Consider the following 17,076-nt stretch of genomic DNA (forward strand, 5'->3'; position numbering starts at 1 on the left):
TGCTAGTACCCTGAACAACTGGTAACCTGAGATGTTGCCTTATAGACCCACCGATCCTTGAAGTCATCTGGTGAGGCCCACCGGTGGTGCCACATGTTCCTGAGGTCTGTTGTGCAGTTGTTCAGAGCAGAACATGCAGTGTACTTTCAGCACAGGTTCCCACTTTGTGGAATAATCTTCCCTCTGACGTTTGATGTGCACCAGCACTTCGTCTTTAGATGTGTGTTGAAGACACATCTGCTTATGCAGTCCTTCTCTGTGCAATTTAGCCTACTATCTTATACATGCATAGATACAATATATTCTATGTACTGGTTTTATATGTTTATGTTTTTATGATTTGTATTGCTGCTTTGAAAACTGTAGATGTAAACAGTTTATAAATACTTGCAAATAAATAATAAGTGTTAACTGGAACAGGAAGGCCTCTTCTAGGCTAACCTATAAGTACAGCCTGAAGACCTAAAAACATTAGTCCCATAATGACCGAAACATTGCTTCTTACTAATACATTCAACAAAACTAGCTAATGTCACAGACAAGAAAAATTCCTAACATCACCAAAAGGAGAAACTGCCATCATTGTATTTTGCAGATGCAGTCCAAATGCTTCCTGTCAGGAACATGTTGATAGGACCCAGCCCCACAGCTATACAGCTGAATGGAGTCCCAGGCAAACCTTACAAAACAGAGTTATGAGAAATAGCATCCCCATCATCACAGAGACCTGCACTTGGCATGTATTTCCATGGGTACGTATGAGGCAATCAGGCTGCATTTGGTCAACAAGCAATGGTGACACCAGAAAAACCCAATCAATCAAAGGACACAAATCTATCTATCTATCTATCTATCTATCTATCTATCTATCTATCTTTGTAGTCTGCCTTTCCACGAAATGATGCTCAAGGCAGCTAGTGTGTGGCACCCATTGGGCATTTATTCATTTTTGAGAATCTGTTGGTGAAAGGAGATAACACCAAACCTGTTAGATATTTGTTTATAGTGAATCAACTGATGGATTTTGTTTCATGTTATTAATTATACTAGCTAAATGAGTAAAAAATAAAATATGGAAATAATAAAAAATAAAATATGGATTCTGCCCATTCTGGGAATGGGCAGAATCCCACTGAGAAATTTCACCGGTCTTATCAATTCTGTTTTTCCTACCCTTGAAATTCCTTGGATGTTTAACCTGAGCAGGAACCAAATTTCACCTAGAAAATTCACTTTAACCAAAATTTAGAATGTAAAATTTAGTATGTCCCACAACTTTGGTCATGTTTTATTAAAGATGTAAAGATCAAAAGTCACACATCAATCTCCCACAGGTTGATAACTGTGAAAGCTAGATCACTTTTTCACCAGCTATTTCATCTCATTTGTTTTCAATGAAACATGCAGTAACACAAATGAGTTGATGCTAATGACACAGATGTTCCCCCTAATCATTTCTGCTACTTACGAATATTGTCAGTGCTCTCCCTCACAATATCAGTCTTGAGAAGGTTGTCTGCCAGGACAAAGGCACTTTCTTCTACGGTGTCCAGTAACATCGTTGCGGCACGTAGCTGATCACTTGCAGGTAGGTCCCTCCATGCATTCAAAGCCTGTGGCTGCAGCAGGTTATTGACTGTTTCAACCATGGCCTGTGAAGAAGAGGAACAAGATTGATTTCCCATGAGCCTCTTCCTCCCCTTAAAAGCAGCACAGCAGCAGCCTACAGGAGAATTACATTCTCCAGTACAATGAGCTGCCAATCTCAAATGTATCTGTGTATCTGCGCTTGCAGATACACTGACACATTAATAGACAGTAATGGACATTGTCTCATATGTTGGTATCTCTTAAGAAGACAATGTTAGGGACAGTAATATTGGCATACCTTGCAGCTGAGATAATATATATAAAGCACTTGGGGAATAGCTATACTCACTGTTACTGGAAATTAAAAATGGCCATGCAAAATACACTGATATATTATAGGATCAAAACACTAAGATAAGAGTTAAATTACTTACATATTGGGTCATGCATCAAAACGCATGAACATTGTAAGTTGAGTTGCTCATCTTAACAACTGCATGATGTAAACAATAAACATGCTCTATAATTTCATGAATTGTGCTTGTTTATAATTTGGCCTCCATTACCTACAAATTTTCCTTGGATTTTTAGCCCTAATTCTCTGCCTCTACAAATAGGGAGCAATACTTAAGGTATGCTCAACCTTTAATAAGCTATATAATTTTAAATGTTAAACTCTTAATTCTGACAACAAAACCTCTTTCAAAGCTTTTGAAGTGTAGAGTGCAATCTTGTGTTTGTTCAACGGAAAGAAAACAAGTAAAACAATATATCAGAACTTACAGACTTACTCTGTTTCACTTGTATATTCTAAGGATTTCATTCATTAATTCAAAACAGAGCCAATTAGTTCACTCATAAATATGGAACTTTCTTCCGCCTTTCTTTTGCTGTCTTGTGTGTTACCTCTTGATGATATAATTACCCCAACGCCTGTCTGCTCCCAGTTGCGTCCTATTCTATTGCCTTCTTCACATATTACTCACATGTAGGGCTATCATTTGGAGAATCGGGAGTGGGAACACATCACTAGACCTGCACCCAATGACACAGGCCCTATTGGCCCCATCACTTGACATCCACACATTGAGCATGTTTGTCTGCAAAGGGGCACCTATTCAAAAGTAGCTGAATATGCATGTAGGTGCTCCACACAATCAGGATCCCTGAAAGCACAAAGGCCAAAATCACATGGAGGACCTATGTGATTTCAGCTTCTCCAATGTAGGCACCCCTTGACAGACATCCATGCTCAACACAAAGATGTCAAGGGGGCAGACCCACGAGGTTGCCTGTCATTGGGTGAGGAGACTGCAGAGTGGTCCTTTTCTCCCTCCCCAATGTGGTAATGCATGATTAGGACTTATATGCTCCATCTATGAACTATATATGCTCCCTGTTTTTATAGCATGTCACTACTAACAAATGCCATTCTCTCTAACCCACATGAAAGTATATAAGGAAAGCAGGGCATTTCTGAGAAGCTCAGACATGACATTTTCATATATGTGTGTAGTTTATATTTTGTATTCTTGTGGGCATAACCCTAGCTCTTTGTGTAATATGCGCTGTTGCTCTCAGAGAGGCAGGAGGCAGGAGACCCAGGGCAGGGGGAAGCTGGTGTGCATGACATTTGTGTAATTTATGGTTGATTGTCCAGTGTGTCCTCTAATATAACTTAATCAAAGGAAGTTACCCAGTTGCAGTATGTGAAGATTGGGAGCTCCAGATACTAATTATGAAGTAGCCACCCTAACCAGTAGGGCGGTTTCAAGGTATTTTTGCACCCTGGGCAGGTACAATTTTGAAACCCCCTCCACTCGGTCACTTCTTGAACAGCATCAAATGGGTTAATGGAGGGGGACACAAATGAGTTTCCTGGGATATTGATTTCTTCTATTTTTAATTCAACATTGCACATTTATCAGTGTCACTGTACTGTTAGCTGCTTGAAACATTTGTTTGGAAACATTAAATGCATTCTTTAAATGAACATGCAAGTTACTATAGCTGAAGTATTTGCATTTAAAATACTAAACAATAAACAAATAATTTATGGTTAGAAGATAATTTAAGCAATTCTCTTCAAATTCACAGAAAAATGCCATTTACACTGTGCAAACAAAATGTTTCTTAAATGTTTGTAAAAAAAAGTTTTCTTGCTTTTGCATTGGAAAGAATCACAGAAAAATCTGTGTCATTGGCAAAGTAATCTTCAACTGAAAGCAGGGCAATCCCTACTAGTTTTTCTTGGGACAGTGAAGAAAACACTGTCTTTATCATTTTAAGCTTTGAAACCCTTCTGTCCCAAGAGCAACAACGATAGGTGAAGTCAAAAGTATGTGGGATGCAATGGCATCTGATTATATATTCTAGTATTTTAACTGCTGTCATGTTGGGTTTCATCATGCGAACTAAGGCTGTAGGTTCTTTATGATGTTGCAACCTATCTATGGGCATAGCTAGAGGGGGCGATATCCAGGGAATCATCTTGGGATCGTCCCTGTGCATCCACATGACACACAGGGCATCCCGGGAGCAGGGAGGGATGATCCCTCCATTTCCCTGGGATATCACCCTACCCTTTAATCCAGCTTTTTCCATGGTCTCGGGACCGCGGCATGTGTGGGCGTGCATTGCGGGTTGTCCCAGCTCCTCACAAGTAACCACAAGGAGCCATGAGCTGGGCATGGGGGTGAGGTGGGGTGGCGGGGTAATTCATTTATTTATTTTTTAAAAAACCTGACCTTTTCCGCACGAGCACTCAGGCACTCTGTCTCCTTTAAAAAAAATGGTGGGTGCGACGTCCTGTTCCTCCTAGGATGTGGCGCGCCGTGTGTAGACAGAGGGGAGATCTCGTGATAAACGAGATCATACCCCCTCCGCCATGCTAGACCAGGTAGGTCTAGCCATGGCCTATATCTCTAAGCTTTCATCAGTAAGAAGTTCTTTGAAATCCAGACAATGCCTTGAAGGTCCTTCTATGGGAACTTTCCCCATTTCTTGATGTCATATAAGGATGCAAAATATTTACTTTGGTGTTCCATCTGCCCAAGCCTATCAGTGTAAAATTGAATTGCCATATCCAACATGGGATTGAAGAAACCTATACAGAATTGTTCTTTCATGTCTCTGTTAAGTTCCTCTTCTCCCTCATAGCTGAACAGTCTCCTTTCTTCCTTAAGTGTACAGGTAAGAAAGTTGTACAGGAGAACACTGGTTCAATTTCCATTTGTGATGCCAGCCCTGTTGCTTCTTTCACAGCTTCCTGGAAATTTGAATCAGAGCAATATTCTCTCAAAAATGGTTATGATCCTTTCTGAAGCAATGACAGCATCTGGCAGGTAGAATTCTTGACTCTGAAATAGTTTGCTTAAAGCAAGCATTCTGTGTAGTATATTGAACCAAATTACTTCTGCCTCATGTCTTGCCATAACATCAACATCACAGTCAACACTGATATCCATGAGAGCACAATATACGTATATTTTTCCAGTCAGAATCCTAAATGGGCAGACAACATCAGTCCTGCTTGACCATCTAATTTCAGCCAAATATTTAAGTCAAGTTAGTTATATTCTTCTTCAAAACTTTCCATCAACGTACTGAAGATGATAAAAATGTATATATTTTCTGGATCGCAAAGAAAAACCAAACTGCATCCTTATAGGACAAAGCAGCAGCACCCACTGCTAGGTTCAATGAATGAGCACTGCCAGGGAGAAAGAAGGATTCTCTGTTCAAATCAAATTCTTTTTTCTTTTCTTTTTTTGCATCCCAGAGTGCTTGCCTTTCAACTTTGATCCCTCATATCCCCAACAGGAATTTCTACTCTATGTAGTTCTCCAAGAATGGTTTTGATTAGCCCAGACATGAACTGGGATAAATCCTAGATACCTTTCTTCAATATGGACTTCTTGAGTTCTTAGTTTTTTCTGCCTGATTGACACAAATTACTATTGCCATTTGCTCCATCTGACTGGCATCTGGAGTATACTGTAAGTGAAAAGTAGTTTGCATTTTTTCAACAGCTGCAGAATGTGTTTAGTATCTTCCTTTGAAAACAGACATCAGTTCATTCAGAATGCTTCCCAAATAATGAAAGTTGATTTCAGATTTTTTTAATTCTTCGCACATCCTCTATTATGACTGGATCAAATTATGCTAGCATTTCAATAAGCTTTAGATAATTTCCATTTCCCTCTTGTACACTTTGAACTTGAGATATGGGAGAAAATATGCAGCCACTATCCTGCCTATTTGTTTTGTGGGACATAGCCGGCTTCCACCTTTCAGTGTTTTCAGCCAATAAATGAAATCATACCAATGGTCAATACATCCACTATCTGGAGAAGGAACCTTCTGGTTCATTTTAAATCATATATCCAGGAGTTTAGTGTAGGTGAGATTGGGTAGTAGTGTTTCTACTCAAAACAAAAGGAAGCAAAGATTTTCATGATTTTTCTAACTCAGGTCTTGTTAATATTCCTGAGTTTGTAAACTGTTTGTAAACCCTGACAATGCATGCAGATAAAGTTCTTCGTGATAATAGCCATGTTGCAAGAGGGAGGGGTGTGACTGAGAAGTGTGTGTGTTTCGGCAGATGTACAAAGTATCCCAGTGTTGTTGTTAGTATTTGGTTAAAGTAGTGCAGGTCAACTCTGTAGTGTAGTCCAGTATTGTTAGCTATTCTCGTGATGTACTGGGGTTTTGGAGCTTTTTCGGGGGGGTGCTTGGTGTGTGTGTGTGTTTTGAGAAATGCAGTAGCACTGTGAAGTTGGTTGCAGCAAGAGAGGTTATTTATTACTTTATTAAGGGCTGGAGGAGGTTGTTGTGATTTATGTATGTGTGTATATAGCTTTAATATAACTCTGAAGTTATAACGTTAACTTCAGAGACTAGTTCTGAGGCGGCTTCTGACAGGACACAAGCCAGGCCGACTTTCTCTCGCTTTCCTTTCTCTCCATCTGTTTTAGTCTGTGGCGTACTCTAGGATCGGCTAAGCTGTCGGTGCTCTCTCTTTCGGAAGAATATTGGCTTCCTACTGACTGTGTATAATTTGCCCTTGACGAGATAGGCGCTGGTGAAGAGCCCCTGAGAGCTGCCTCCCCCACTGGTACAGGCTGGCCTGTGTCTGGTGTCGACTCCTCTACTTCAGAATCTGATTCTGATTGATCACCTGAAACACCTTCTTCCAACCCAGGGGGAGCAGGGCTAGACATGACATCACCAGATCTATCAGAAATGGTAGACCTGCTCTTATTTACTTTTTATTTATTTTATTACATTTATATACTGCCCCATAGCTGAAGCTCTCTAGGCTGATAGCTCCTGGATGCTATCAGGGCTTTTAGAAAAAAAATGTGCAACTATGTGCAGTTTCAGGAAGTCCTATTCCTGTCCTGTCGTCACAACTCAGGCAGGAGGCGGCATTTGTGGGCAAGGAGGAAGAGATAATGCTGTATGTGCATTGGGCATGTGTTCAGTGTTAAGCATGAGATGGGGGCTTTCTCCCCACACTCTCTGGACTCTTTCACTTTCTGGCTGATCCCTGGGCTGCAGCAGCAGCGGAGGTGAGGGAGGCGAAGTGAGAGGCGTTTGCCTTTGAGGTGGCTGCCTCCAAGCTTTTGTCCCTTCCCTCATTGGAGGATGCAGGAACTGGTTGATCTACATCCCGTTCCCCCCTCTACTCTGGCTTGGGGCTCCAGTTTCAGTGCCTGGGCCCCAATGCCCCTTGGCTGGGCATCACAGCTGTGACACTCATACCTTGCACGTTGGCAGTGTTCTACTTGGGAGCTGGATGTGGCTCCAGATCCCAGCGGTCTTGTGGGTTGCTCAGTGAGTAGCAGCCCCAGGGCTGTCCCACTGCAGCTTTTCCCTGCCCAACTTCCTTCCCTGGCTTCTCAGCGCCTTGTTTCAGTGGCATTTCCCCATGCCCATACATTGCATGCGGCAGTGTGGCTTGATGGGACCTGGGGAAGGGAGGCATGGGGGTGATGGTCTTGGGTGGGTGTTGGCCCTCTCAATGGTAACCCTGCCCATGCCCGGCTGATTCCTCTACATTCAGCCATGGGGGAAGAAGAGTTTGCCGGCACCTCAGCATGGCATCCTGTGGCTGGGCCCCGGTCCTGACCTGCCTGGCGAGCCTCAATAGGCGCACGGGATGGTTGACTTGGGCAGATGTTGGAGGCCCTGCCCTTCTCTTGCTAGGTTATTTTCCCAGTGTTCATCCCACAAGGCTACACAAGTGTAGCTCAAGAAAGGAGCTGGGATTTACCTGACTCCTGGCTTGGCAGAGTGGCTCATCCATAACACAGGCTAGTTGCCTGGAGAAAGGATTAATTAGATTCCCACACTCTCACATGCAGATCTAGGGAGGGGTGATTACCCAATCAAGTTAAGAGGCCTTAGTTATCCCAGGCTCTGGTGTCTGTGTCATTATTTCTGAACTTCCTTCTCTGACCACAAAAAAATAAATAAATGCAAAAAGAACATTGCTTCTGCAGTTCAAATTTCAAGCGATGCAAAAGAGGCATTGTTATCTGATGTAAAATGTGGCTGATAACAATGTGAAAAATAAAATCAAGGCCACTTTAAAACCCTAAACCAAGTACCCATTCAACTTTTCCTGCCAAAGATGCTCCCCACAGGCTCCACTGCTAGAGTGTTCATCATTGTTTCCAAGATGAAGGAAGTCATGTTAAGACAAATCATGTGAAGCTGTCAATGTTATAAAATCAGTGATGCTATAAAGTATCTTATATGACATTCCTAAGACTACAGTGCAGTGTTTGTGCATCTGGTGTGTCCCCACCACCACTTGTTCCTATGTGGGTGGGTTGTTTTTTTATATCCCTCAATCCAAATGTTTTGTTTGAGTTCATGATGTGTCTTGTGTGAAGCGGACACTGGCTCTTTTAGTTTCTTCGCCTCCTTTCCCAAATTCCCTTGCCTGTCTCCACTTTGGCTATTTCCCTTAGATTAGTCAGGGTCAAAGGAGAGACCCAACCTTTAGGATCTCCATTTAAGTGTTAGTTTTTGTAATCAAATTGTGTCATTCTAGAGTTCCTAATCCTGATTTATGCAAGCTGCTTGGTTGTCTCATCATTAGCTGTGATCCTGTGACCTAGAATCTAACCATATTGGTCTGGTTCTGCATCCACCCTGAGATACCTTTGGATATATATCATCTCTGTTTGGCTATTTCTGGACAACTTGGTACTCAAGGTGGAAAGGGTAAAGTGAGGGTAGCTGGAGGCAAGGCACAATATGTGAGACTGTAGAAAGTGTTTACTGCTTACATGGTGTAGGTTTGCAGGTGCCTTCATTTCTATGCTTTTGGGGGCATGAGTGAATGAGTTAGTACATTAATTTTATGTACTAAATTCAATCTCATGGCCTCCAATATCATCTGTATGCCGATGATACACAATTATATCTTTCATCTCCGGATCTTTCTCCTGATGTTCACGATCGTATCTCAGCATGTCTTTCAGATATCTCAGCTTGGTTGCTTCATCGTCGTTTGAAACTTAATATGGCAAAGACTGAATTGCTTGTTTTTCCTCTTAAACCTTCTCCTCATCTCTCATAATGTTGTAAACCGCCCAGAGAGCTTCGGCTGTGGGGCGGTATATAAATGTAATTAAATAAATAAATAAATAAATTCTCTCTTACTGTCAATAATGTTACGCTTACTCCAGTCAAGGAAGCTCGTAGTCTTGGCTTTATATTTGATTCCTCACTCTTCTTTATTCCTCATATTGAGACAGTAGCTAAATCCTGTCGTTTTTTCCTGTATAATATTGCCAAGATTCGACCATTTTGTCTGTCTCTTCTGCCATGACTCTTGTTCATGCATTGGTTATTTCTCGGTTGGACTACTGCAACCTTCTTCTCACTGGCCTTCCTTCTTCTCACATCAGTCCATTGGTTTCTGTTCACCACTCTGCTGCTAAGATCATCTTCGTGGCTCGCCGCTCTGACCATGTTACTCCACTTCTGAAATCTCTTCATTGGCTTCCAATTCACTTCAGAATCCAATATAAACTTCTCCTGTTGACCTACAAAGCTTTTCACTGTCTAGCTCCTTCCTATCTCTCCTCTCTCATCTCACACTATTGCCCCGCTCGTGCTCTTCGCTCCTCTGATGCCATGTTTCTCGCCTGCCCAAGGGTCTCCACTTCCCTTGCTCGGCTTCGTCCATTTTCTTCTGCTGCCCCTTACACCTGGAATGCTCTTCCAGAACATTTGAGAACTACAAGTTCAATCGCAGCTTTTAAAGCTCAGCTAAAAACCTTTCTTTTTCCTAAAGCTTTTAAAACTTGATTTTGCTCTGACTTTATACTGTTAGTTTTACCCTACCCTGTGCCTGTTTGGTGCATTCTCTTCCCCTCCTTATTGTTTTATTATGATTTTATTAGAATGTAAGCCTATGCGGCAGGGTCTTGCTATTTACTGTTTTACTCTGTACAGCACCATGTACATTGATGGTGCTATATAAATAAATAATAATAATAATAATAATAATAATAATAATAATAATAATTTTGTCTTAGACCAAGATGGGCATCCTGTTCTGTCAAGGGCCACATTCCCTGGGAGTAATGGAATGCCTCTCCCGACATGAACCTACCCGTACACTGCGCTCAACATCTAAGGTCCTCCTCCGAGTGCCTACTCCGAGGGAAGCTCGGAGGATGGCAACAAGGGAGAGGGCCTTTTCGGTGGTGGCCCCCCGACTGTGGAATGATCTTCCCGATGAGGCTCGCCTGGCACCAACATTGTTATCTTTTCGGCGCCAGGTCAAGACCTTTCTCTTCTCCCAGGCATTTTAACAGCATTTTAACAGCATTTAATAACGTTAAGTTTGTTTTAATGGCCCCCAGAATTGTTGTTTTAAATGAATACTGTTGTTGTTTTTATACTGTTTTTATGTTTTTTAAAAAATTTTGTATACTTTTAATGTCTACTATTTTAATTGCTGTAAACCGCCCAGAGAGCTTCGGCTGGGGGGGCGGTATATAAATGTAATAAAATAAATAAATAAATAAATAAATAAATAATCTTTCGGGGTTCAGTTGGGCCAAAGCCACAGGGGTGGGTGGGGTCATCGATTCTCTTCGTGAGCCTTTTTTCTGTCCCTCCCCACCCAGTGGGATACTGCAGGAAGAGACAGACCTCTTGCTAGAGGTCTGGACTAATGGCTTATAGAGGATTTTTGGAATAAGGCTTAGACTTAGAATAATCCTCCCAGTGTATGTGTCCATGTGTGTGTGTGTGAATCCATGCCAAAGGAACTACTACTTCCTATTCCCTGCCAGCTCATGCTGGCTAGGGCAGAAAGTGTATGGGGGAATTCCGCCCCCCTCTGCATAGGTCCTGGCCATTGTTTTGGGTACATTGGGGAAATGGGGGGGGGATTGGATCCTATGGATCAGGGGCCTCCCCCAATGTATCCCTGGAACATCACATTCCTTGGTCCATCATACCCTACCCTGTGCCTGCTCACCCTACCCTGTGCCTGTTGGCATTCTCTTCCCCTCCTTATTGTTTTACTATGATTTTATTAGATTGTAAGCCTATGCGTCAGGGCCTTGCTATTTACTGTTTTACTCTGTACAGCACCATGTACATTGATGGTGCTATATAAATAAATAATAATAATAATAATAATAATAATGCTCAGAGCAGTGACAGAGCTTCCCGCCAACCGGGGATGTCTGCAGCATGCTGGGCCTCCTCAGTTGCCCTCCCATAGGGTGCTTCCACAGGATTGCTCTCTAAACATTTGTGATTGTTTTAATGCTTTACAAATTGTTTTGAATTACAGGCTCTTACCATAGTTGAAGTATTTTAAATGGCATAATTCCCATGTACCGACACAACCTATGCTCCTTGGATAAAAAATATGATACACAAATAACATTATTATGATTATTGGGATAAAAGGGATAGAAAAATAAAAAAGACCTGTTCTGCAGTGTTCACGGAAAGCTTATTTAAATAATCTAGGTCCAGTATTTTCAAGACATTAAAGCACAGTATAAATGCCACGGTAAACTTTCTACACATACTTCACTGTTGTTACATCACATTGTCCAAGGATGAATTTTGGACTTAAAAAGTAGGTTTGGGGGCACCAAGATGGAATAGGCTATTGCGTTGGGTGGGGGGAATTGTTACAAAATGGGTGGTGGGAGGGGGACATTCCCAAGAATTGCAGTGCGACTGTGTGACCCTCTGGTGCCACAACAGAGAGAGCCCTCTCCCTTGTCTCTGAGTGTGGTTTTATTCTGGTTGTGCTTTTTATATTATATTTTGTATTTGTGTTTTAAATTTGTTGGTTGTTTTATGCTCTTCATGGTTTCAATTTTTGTGAACCGCCCAGAGAGCTTTGGCTATTGGGCAGTATAAAAATGCAATAAATAAATAAATAAATAAATAAAGTATGTCTCATGTTAGTGGGACATAGAGAAGGGCTTTCCCAACAGATCTCAAATCTGTTGCATAAGTAGACTCTTGGAATATTTCTCTTATGAGAGATAACTGAAAAATGGCTAGAAGGATTAATTGAGTTTATGCGTATGGTTATTGAGTTTGGGATTGGAACAAGTGGGAGCTGAAGAATGTTTAATAGGAGCTTGATGAAAAGTACAACTCTAAGGTTACAGAAGGAAAAGTGTCTAAAGTAGCAAAACAAGAACAACAGAGTGTGGATAGCTGCAAAAGGAGAATGAAAAAGTCACTTGTAAAATGGAGCACATCATCATTCAAACTGAGTCTGGTAAGAGAAAGGGGACAAATGTGGGGGGAAGACTTAAGACTGATAGGACAGTCGGAAACTGATATCAGTTCTCAGCTAGTAGTAGAAGAAAGCAGAATGGCAGATTTGGATGGAACTGTTAGAGTTATGGAATTGAAACTTAAATAACAAAGGTAGGCCAGTGATCAGGAGAGCCACACCCTTTGCCAGGCTTTGAAACAGAGTCTAAAAGAAATCCTGAATGCCGACAAAGAAGGAAAGAATAAAGAAGAAGTCCATATGCTCTACACTGAAAGAAGTCCCACTCTTAGATCCTGATTTAAAGGAATGGCAACACATGAAAGGGATTAGGAAAATGAAGAAGCGTAAAATAACTCTTTCAGCACCCCCTGTCTCAACAAACATCACCCTACAGAGATTCTTGGCTGCTTAATGTTAAGCACCTAGCAGTGACAATATGTACTGGCTAAATACATGAAATTCAGAAGTATGAGGCTAATCCTGAAGCAGTGAAAACAATAATCCTTGCAAAAGCATGCAGTAGAACAGGTAAGAAAGAAATCCCCCCCCCGAAGGATGGAGAATTTGTCACACCCCCAATTATTGTACACGTCCCTTCCTTTATTTAGACATGATTACAACATCTGAACAAAATTGGTCTATCTTTTGGTTACATGGAATAGAATCATAGAATCATAGAATAGCAGAGTTGGAAGGGGCCTACAAGGCCATCGAGTCCAACCCCCTGCTCAATGCAGGAATCCACCCTAAAGCATCCCTGACAGATGCTTGTCCAGCTGCCTCTTGAAGGCCTCTAGTGTGGGAGAGCCCACAACCTCACCAGGCAACTGATTCCATTGTTGTACTGCTCTAAAAGTCAGGAAGTTTTTCCTGATGTCCAGCTGGAATCTGGCTTCCTTTAACTGGAGCCTGTTATTCCGTGTCCTGCACTCTGGGAGGATCGAGAAGAGATCCTGGCCCTCCTCTGTGTGACAACCTTTTAAGGATTTGAAGAGTGCTATCATGTCTCCCCTCCATCTTCTCTTCTCCAGGCTAAACATGCCCAGTTCTTTCAGTCTCTCTTCATAGGGCTTTGTTTCCAGACCCCTGATCATCCTGGTTGCCCTCCTCTGAACATGCTCCAGCTTGTCTGCATCCTTCTTGAATTGTGGAGCCCAGAACTGGACGCAGTGCTCTAGATGAGGCCTAACCAGGGCTGAATAGAGAGGAACCAGTACCTCATGTGATTTGGAAGCTATACTTCTATTAATGCAGCCCAAAATAGCATTTGCTTTTCTTGCAGCCATATCGCACTGTTGGCTCATAGTCAGCTTGCGATCTACAACAATTCCAAGATCCTTCTCGTTTGTAGTATTGCTGAGCCAAGTATCCCCCATCTTGTAACTGTGCCTTTGGTTTCTATTTCCTAAATGTAGAACTTGGCATATCTCTCTATTAAATTTCATTCTGTTGTTTTCAGCCCAGCACTCCAGCCTATCAAGATCACTTTGAAGTTTGTTTCTGTCTTCCAGAGTATTAGCTATCCCACCCAATTTGGTGCCATCTGCAAATTTGATAAGCGTTCCCTGCACCTCCTCGTCCAAATCATTAATAAAAATGTTGAAGAGCACTGGGCCCAGGACTGAGCCCTGCGGTACCCCACTCGTTGCCTCTCCCCAGTTTGAGAAGGTTCCATTGGAGTCCGATTCTGTAGCCAACTGTGGATCCACCTAATAGTTGTTCCATCTAGCCCACTTTTAGCTAGTTTGTTAATAATAATATCATGGGGCACTTTGTCAAAAGCTTTGCTGAAGTCAAGATATATGACATCCACTGCATTCCCACAGTCCACAAGGGAGGTTGCCCGATCAAAAAATGGGATCAAATTAGTCTGACAGGACTTGTTCCTGACAAATCCATGTTGGCTTCTAGTGATCATTGCATTGATTTCAAGGTGTTTACAGATTGACTTCTTTATAATCTGCTCCAGAATTTTCCCAGGGATGGATGTCAGACTGACTGGTGGATGTCAGACTATCCGGGCTCTCCAATAAGAGACGAGGGAAGTTGAATCTCTTATAATGCTGTACTCAGGTCTGATTCAACTGAGCAGGAGTGTTTAACCAACCCAACTCTCATCCTCATTTCAACCATTCTTGTGCCCTTTTGATCCTGTCATTTACACCCAGAGCCTTCCTCTAGCAGGTAAGCTTTGTGGGCTTTCGGAAGCAGGCTAAAACTTTTTTGTTCCAGCAGGCCTTTGGAGAATAATCTGGCCCTCCATCTATGTTATTATCTTATAATTGTGTTGTGTATTTTAAATGTTTAGGGTTTTGCCCCCCCCCCCGTGTATATTTTAAACTTTGTAAGGCCGCCTTGAGGCCTAGCATTGGGCAAAAGGCGGGATACATTTTTTTAATAATAATAATAATAATAATAATAATAATAATAATAATAATAACAACAACAACAACAACAACAACAACAACAACAACAACTCACCCAACCATTTTGGCTCCAGTCAATAAGTTAGGTTTTATTTTTGAATCTCTACTTTTATTAAATGTGCATTTCAGTAATTTATGATATACTTCCCTGCTCTGTCTCACTGTGTTCTTTGTGGTGTGTGGGTCTGATGGATGCATGCTGGAAGATGGCCGGTTCCCTCCACTACAGTATCAAGGGCAGTTGGCTGCTGCTGGACAAGGAGGCAGTGGGGGCGGGGCAGCCTGCACACTGGATGCTGAGCATCTGGCAGAGCAAGAGCGCTGTGCAGGAGGCCGTGAGGCTTGGGGATTTGGTGGGCAAGTCCCACTGTCCAGGTGCCGCGTCGAGGGTGATTAGCTCAGCTGGCTCTGGGAAGAGCCTCTCTCTGCATGGAGAAAGATAAAATGGGTGGGCCTCAATTATGACAGGGAAGGGGCTTCTGGGGCAGATCCCTACCCTGACATTTGGCCCACCATATTCATCTGAGGAGGGGGCAATCCGGGACCCCAGACCAAAATAAGTTCCACACTCCTGCAACCCAGGGTCAGTGTGTGCCTGGCCAGAGTGTCTCTTACTTCAGTTAACTGCCTGCTTCTCTATCTGCCCCTGAGTGTATGCCAGGTTACGAGCCAAAGGCCCACCTCAAATGCCTGCCTCACACTTCACTCCACCAGCTGCTTCCTCTTAGCTGCTCTTTCAGTGCAGCAACTCAACACCAAACCTAAAGTAACTCTTTTCTGTTCATGCACAAGGTCTCTGTGCTAAGATAGGGAGGCTTATCTGGCACTCATTGCTGCCTTCTTGCTCTCTCTGACTCCACCACCTTCTCTTTTTGTTCATTCACTCCACTGAACAGGCATGTAAGCCATACCATTGATATAACACTGATGGAGGAGAAAATGTGTGTGTGTGTGTGAGCGAGAGCGAGAGAGAGCAACCAACCAACCAACCAACCAGTCAACCAGCATCTAGGCCAGATTTCTTCTGGTTGCTTTGGCAGCTCATCAGAATGTTTGTGAGAGATTGTATGACATTATATCAGCTCATCCAATGACTGGGAGAAGTGGTGGAAACACTTCATCAAACTGAATGGTCAAGTCCAGCCCTGAGGGAAATGCCAGCCACAAAACTGCCAAACAAGATGCATTTGTATGGCATCTGCTCCATGTCAGAAGAGAAAGTGGGCAAAAGCTCTCTCTGCTGGGAACTCATGAAGCTTCTTTCCAACACAGGACAACTTTGCTAGCATCAAATTTTCTGGTATCTCTAATTCCTTACAACCTTTTAAACTACTTGGGTGGTCAAGCAAAGAACTGAATACTATGCTCCAAATGAGAACACTTTGAAGACATGCAGTCATTAATGTGCCTTGAGCTGGCATTGGCCTTAGTGTGCATTCATTTCTCTTTCCCACATGGAACATCTTTCATTTCTGCTAACTATTAATTGAGTTAATTGATATTTTGAATTTTTAGCCTGTCTCACAGAGAATTTGTAATCCTTTTCAATGCTGTTTGTCCATCAATATTCACATTTCTCTGCATTCACTGTAGGTCAACTCCAGGCACTCTTGAATGAAACGGATTATCTAGATCCATTTCAATCGGGCTTCAGGCCTGGATTTGGAATGGAAACTGCCTTGGTTGCCCTGTGGGATGACCTTTGCCAGGAGAGGGACAGGGGGAGTGTGACACTGTTGATTCTCTTGGACCTCTCAGCGGCTTTCAATACCATCAACCATGGTATCCTTCTCGATAGGTTGTCTGGGCTGGGAGTTGTAGGCACTTTTTTGCAATGGATCTGCTCCTATTTGGATGGCTGATTCCAGAAGGTGGTGCTGGGGGATTATTACTCTGTGCCATGGTACAAAAGAGGGCAGCATGTTTATTAACAGGGACTGGCCAACGAGACCACATCACGCCAGTCCCCTTCCAGCTTCATTGGCTGCCAGTCCAGGTCCGGGCCAGATTCAAAGTGCTGGTATTAACATTTAAAGCCCTAAACAGCTTGGGGCCAGGCTATCTGAAGTAATGCCTCCTCCCGTATGTACCTGCCCGGAGTCCTTCTCTGTGAGCCCCTGCCAAAGGAAGTCAGGCAGGTGGCTACCAGGAGGAGGGCCTTCTCTGCTGTGGCACCCCAGCTGTGGAATGAGCTCCCTAAGGAGGTTCACCTGGCACCTACAACCATATTCTTTTAGATGCCAGGTGAAGAACTTTTTATTTTCCCAGTATTTT

General features: G+C 42.7%; 1 protein-coding gene across 1 annotated transcript in view; it reads right to left on the reverse strand.

Moving 5' to 3' along the window:
• The window catches only part of ADGRL3 (adhesion G protein-coupled receptor L3), a 707,807-nt gene that overhangs the window by 181,140 nt on the left and 509,591 nt on the right, over window positions 1-17,076 (reverse strand). Inside the window, exon 13 of the mRNA XM_063128914.1 lies at window positions 1,469-1,652. Within this exon, the coding sequence (XP_062984984.1) occupies window positions 1,469-1,652 (184 nt within the window). The remainder of the gene's footprint in view (window positions 1-1,468; window positions 1,653-17,076) is intronic.

The sequence above is a fragment of the Elgaria multicarinata genome, chromosome 6 (genome assembly GCF_023053635.1).
Source record: "Elgaria multicarinata webbii isolate HBS135686 ecotype San Diego chromosome 6, rElgMul1.1.pri, whole genome shotgun sequence".
NCBI classification, from domain to species: Eukaryota; Metazoa; Chordata; class Lepidosauria; order Squamata; family Anguidae; genus Elgaria; species Elgaria multicarinata.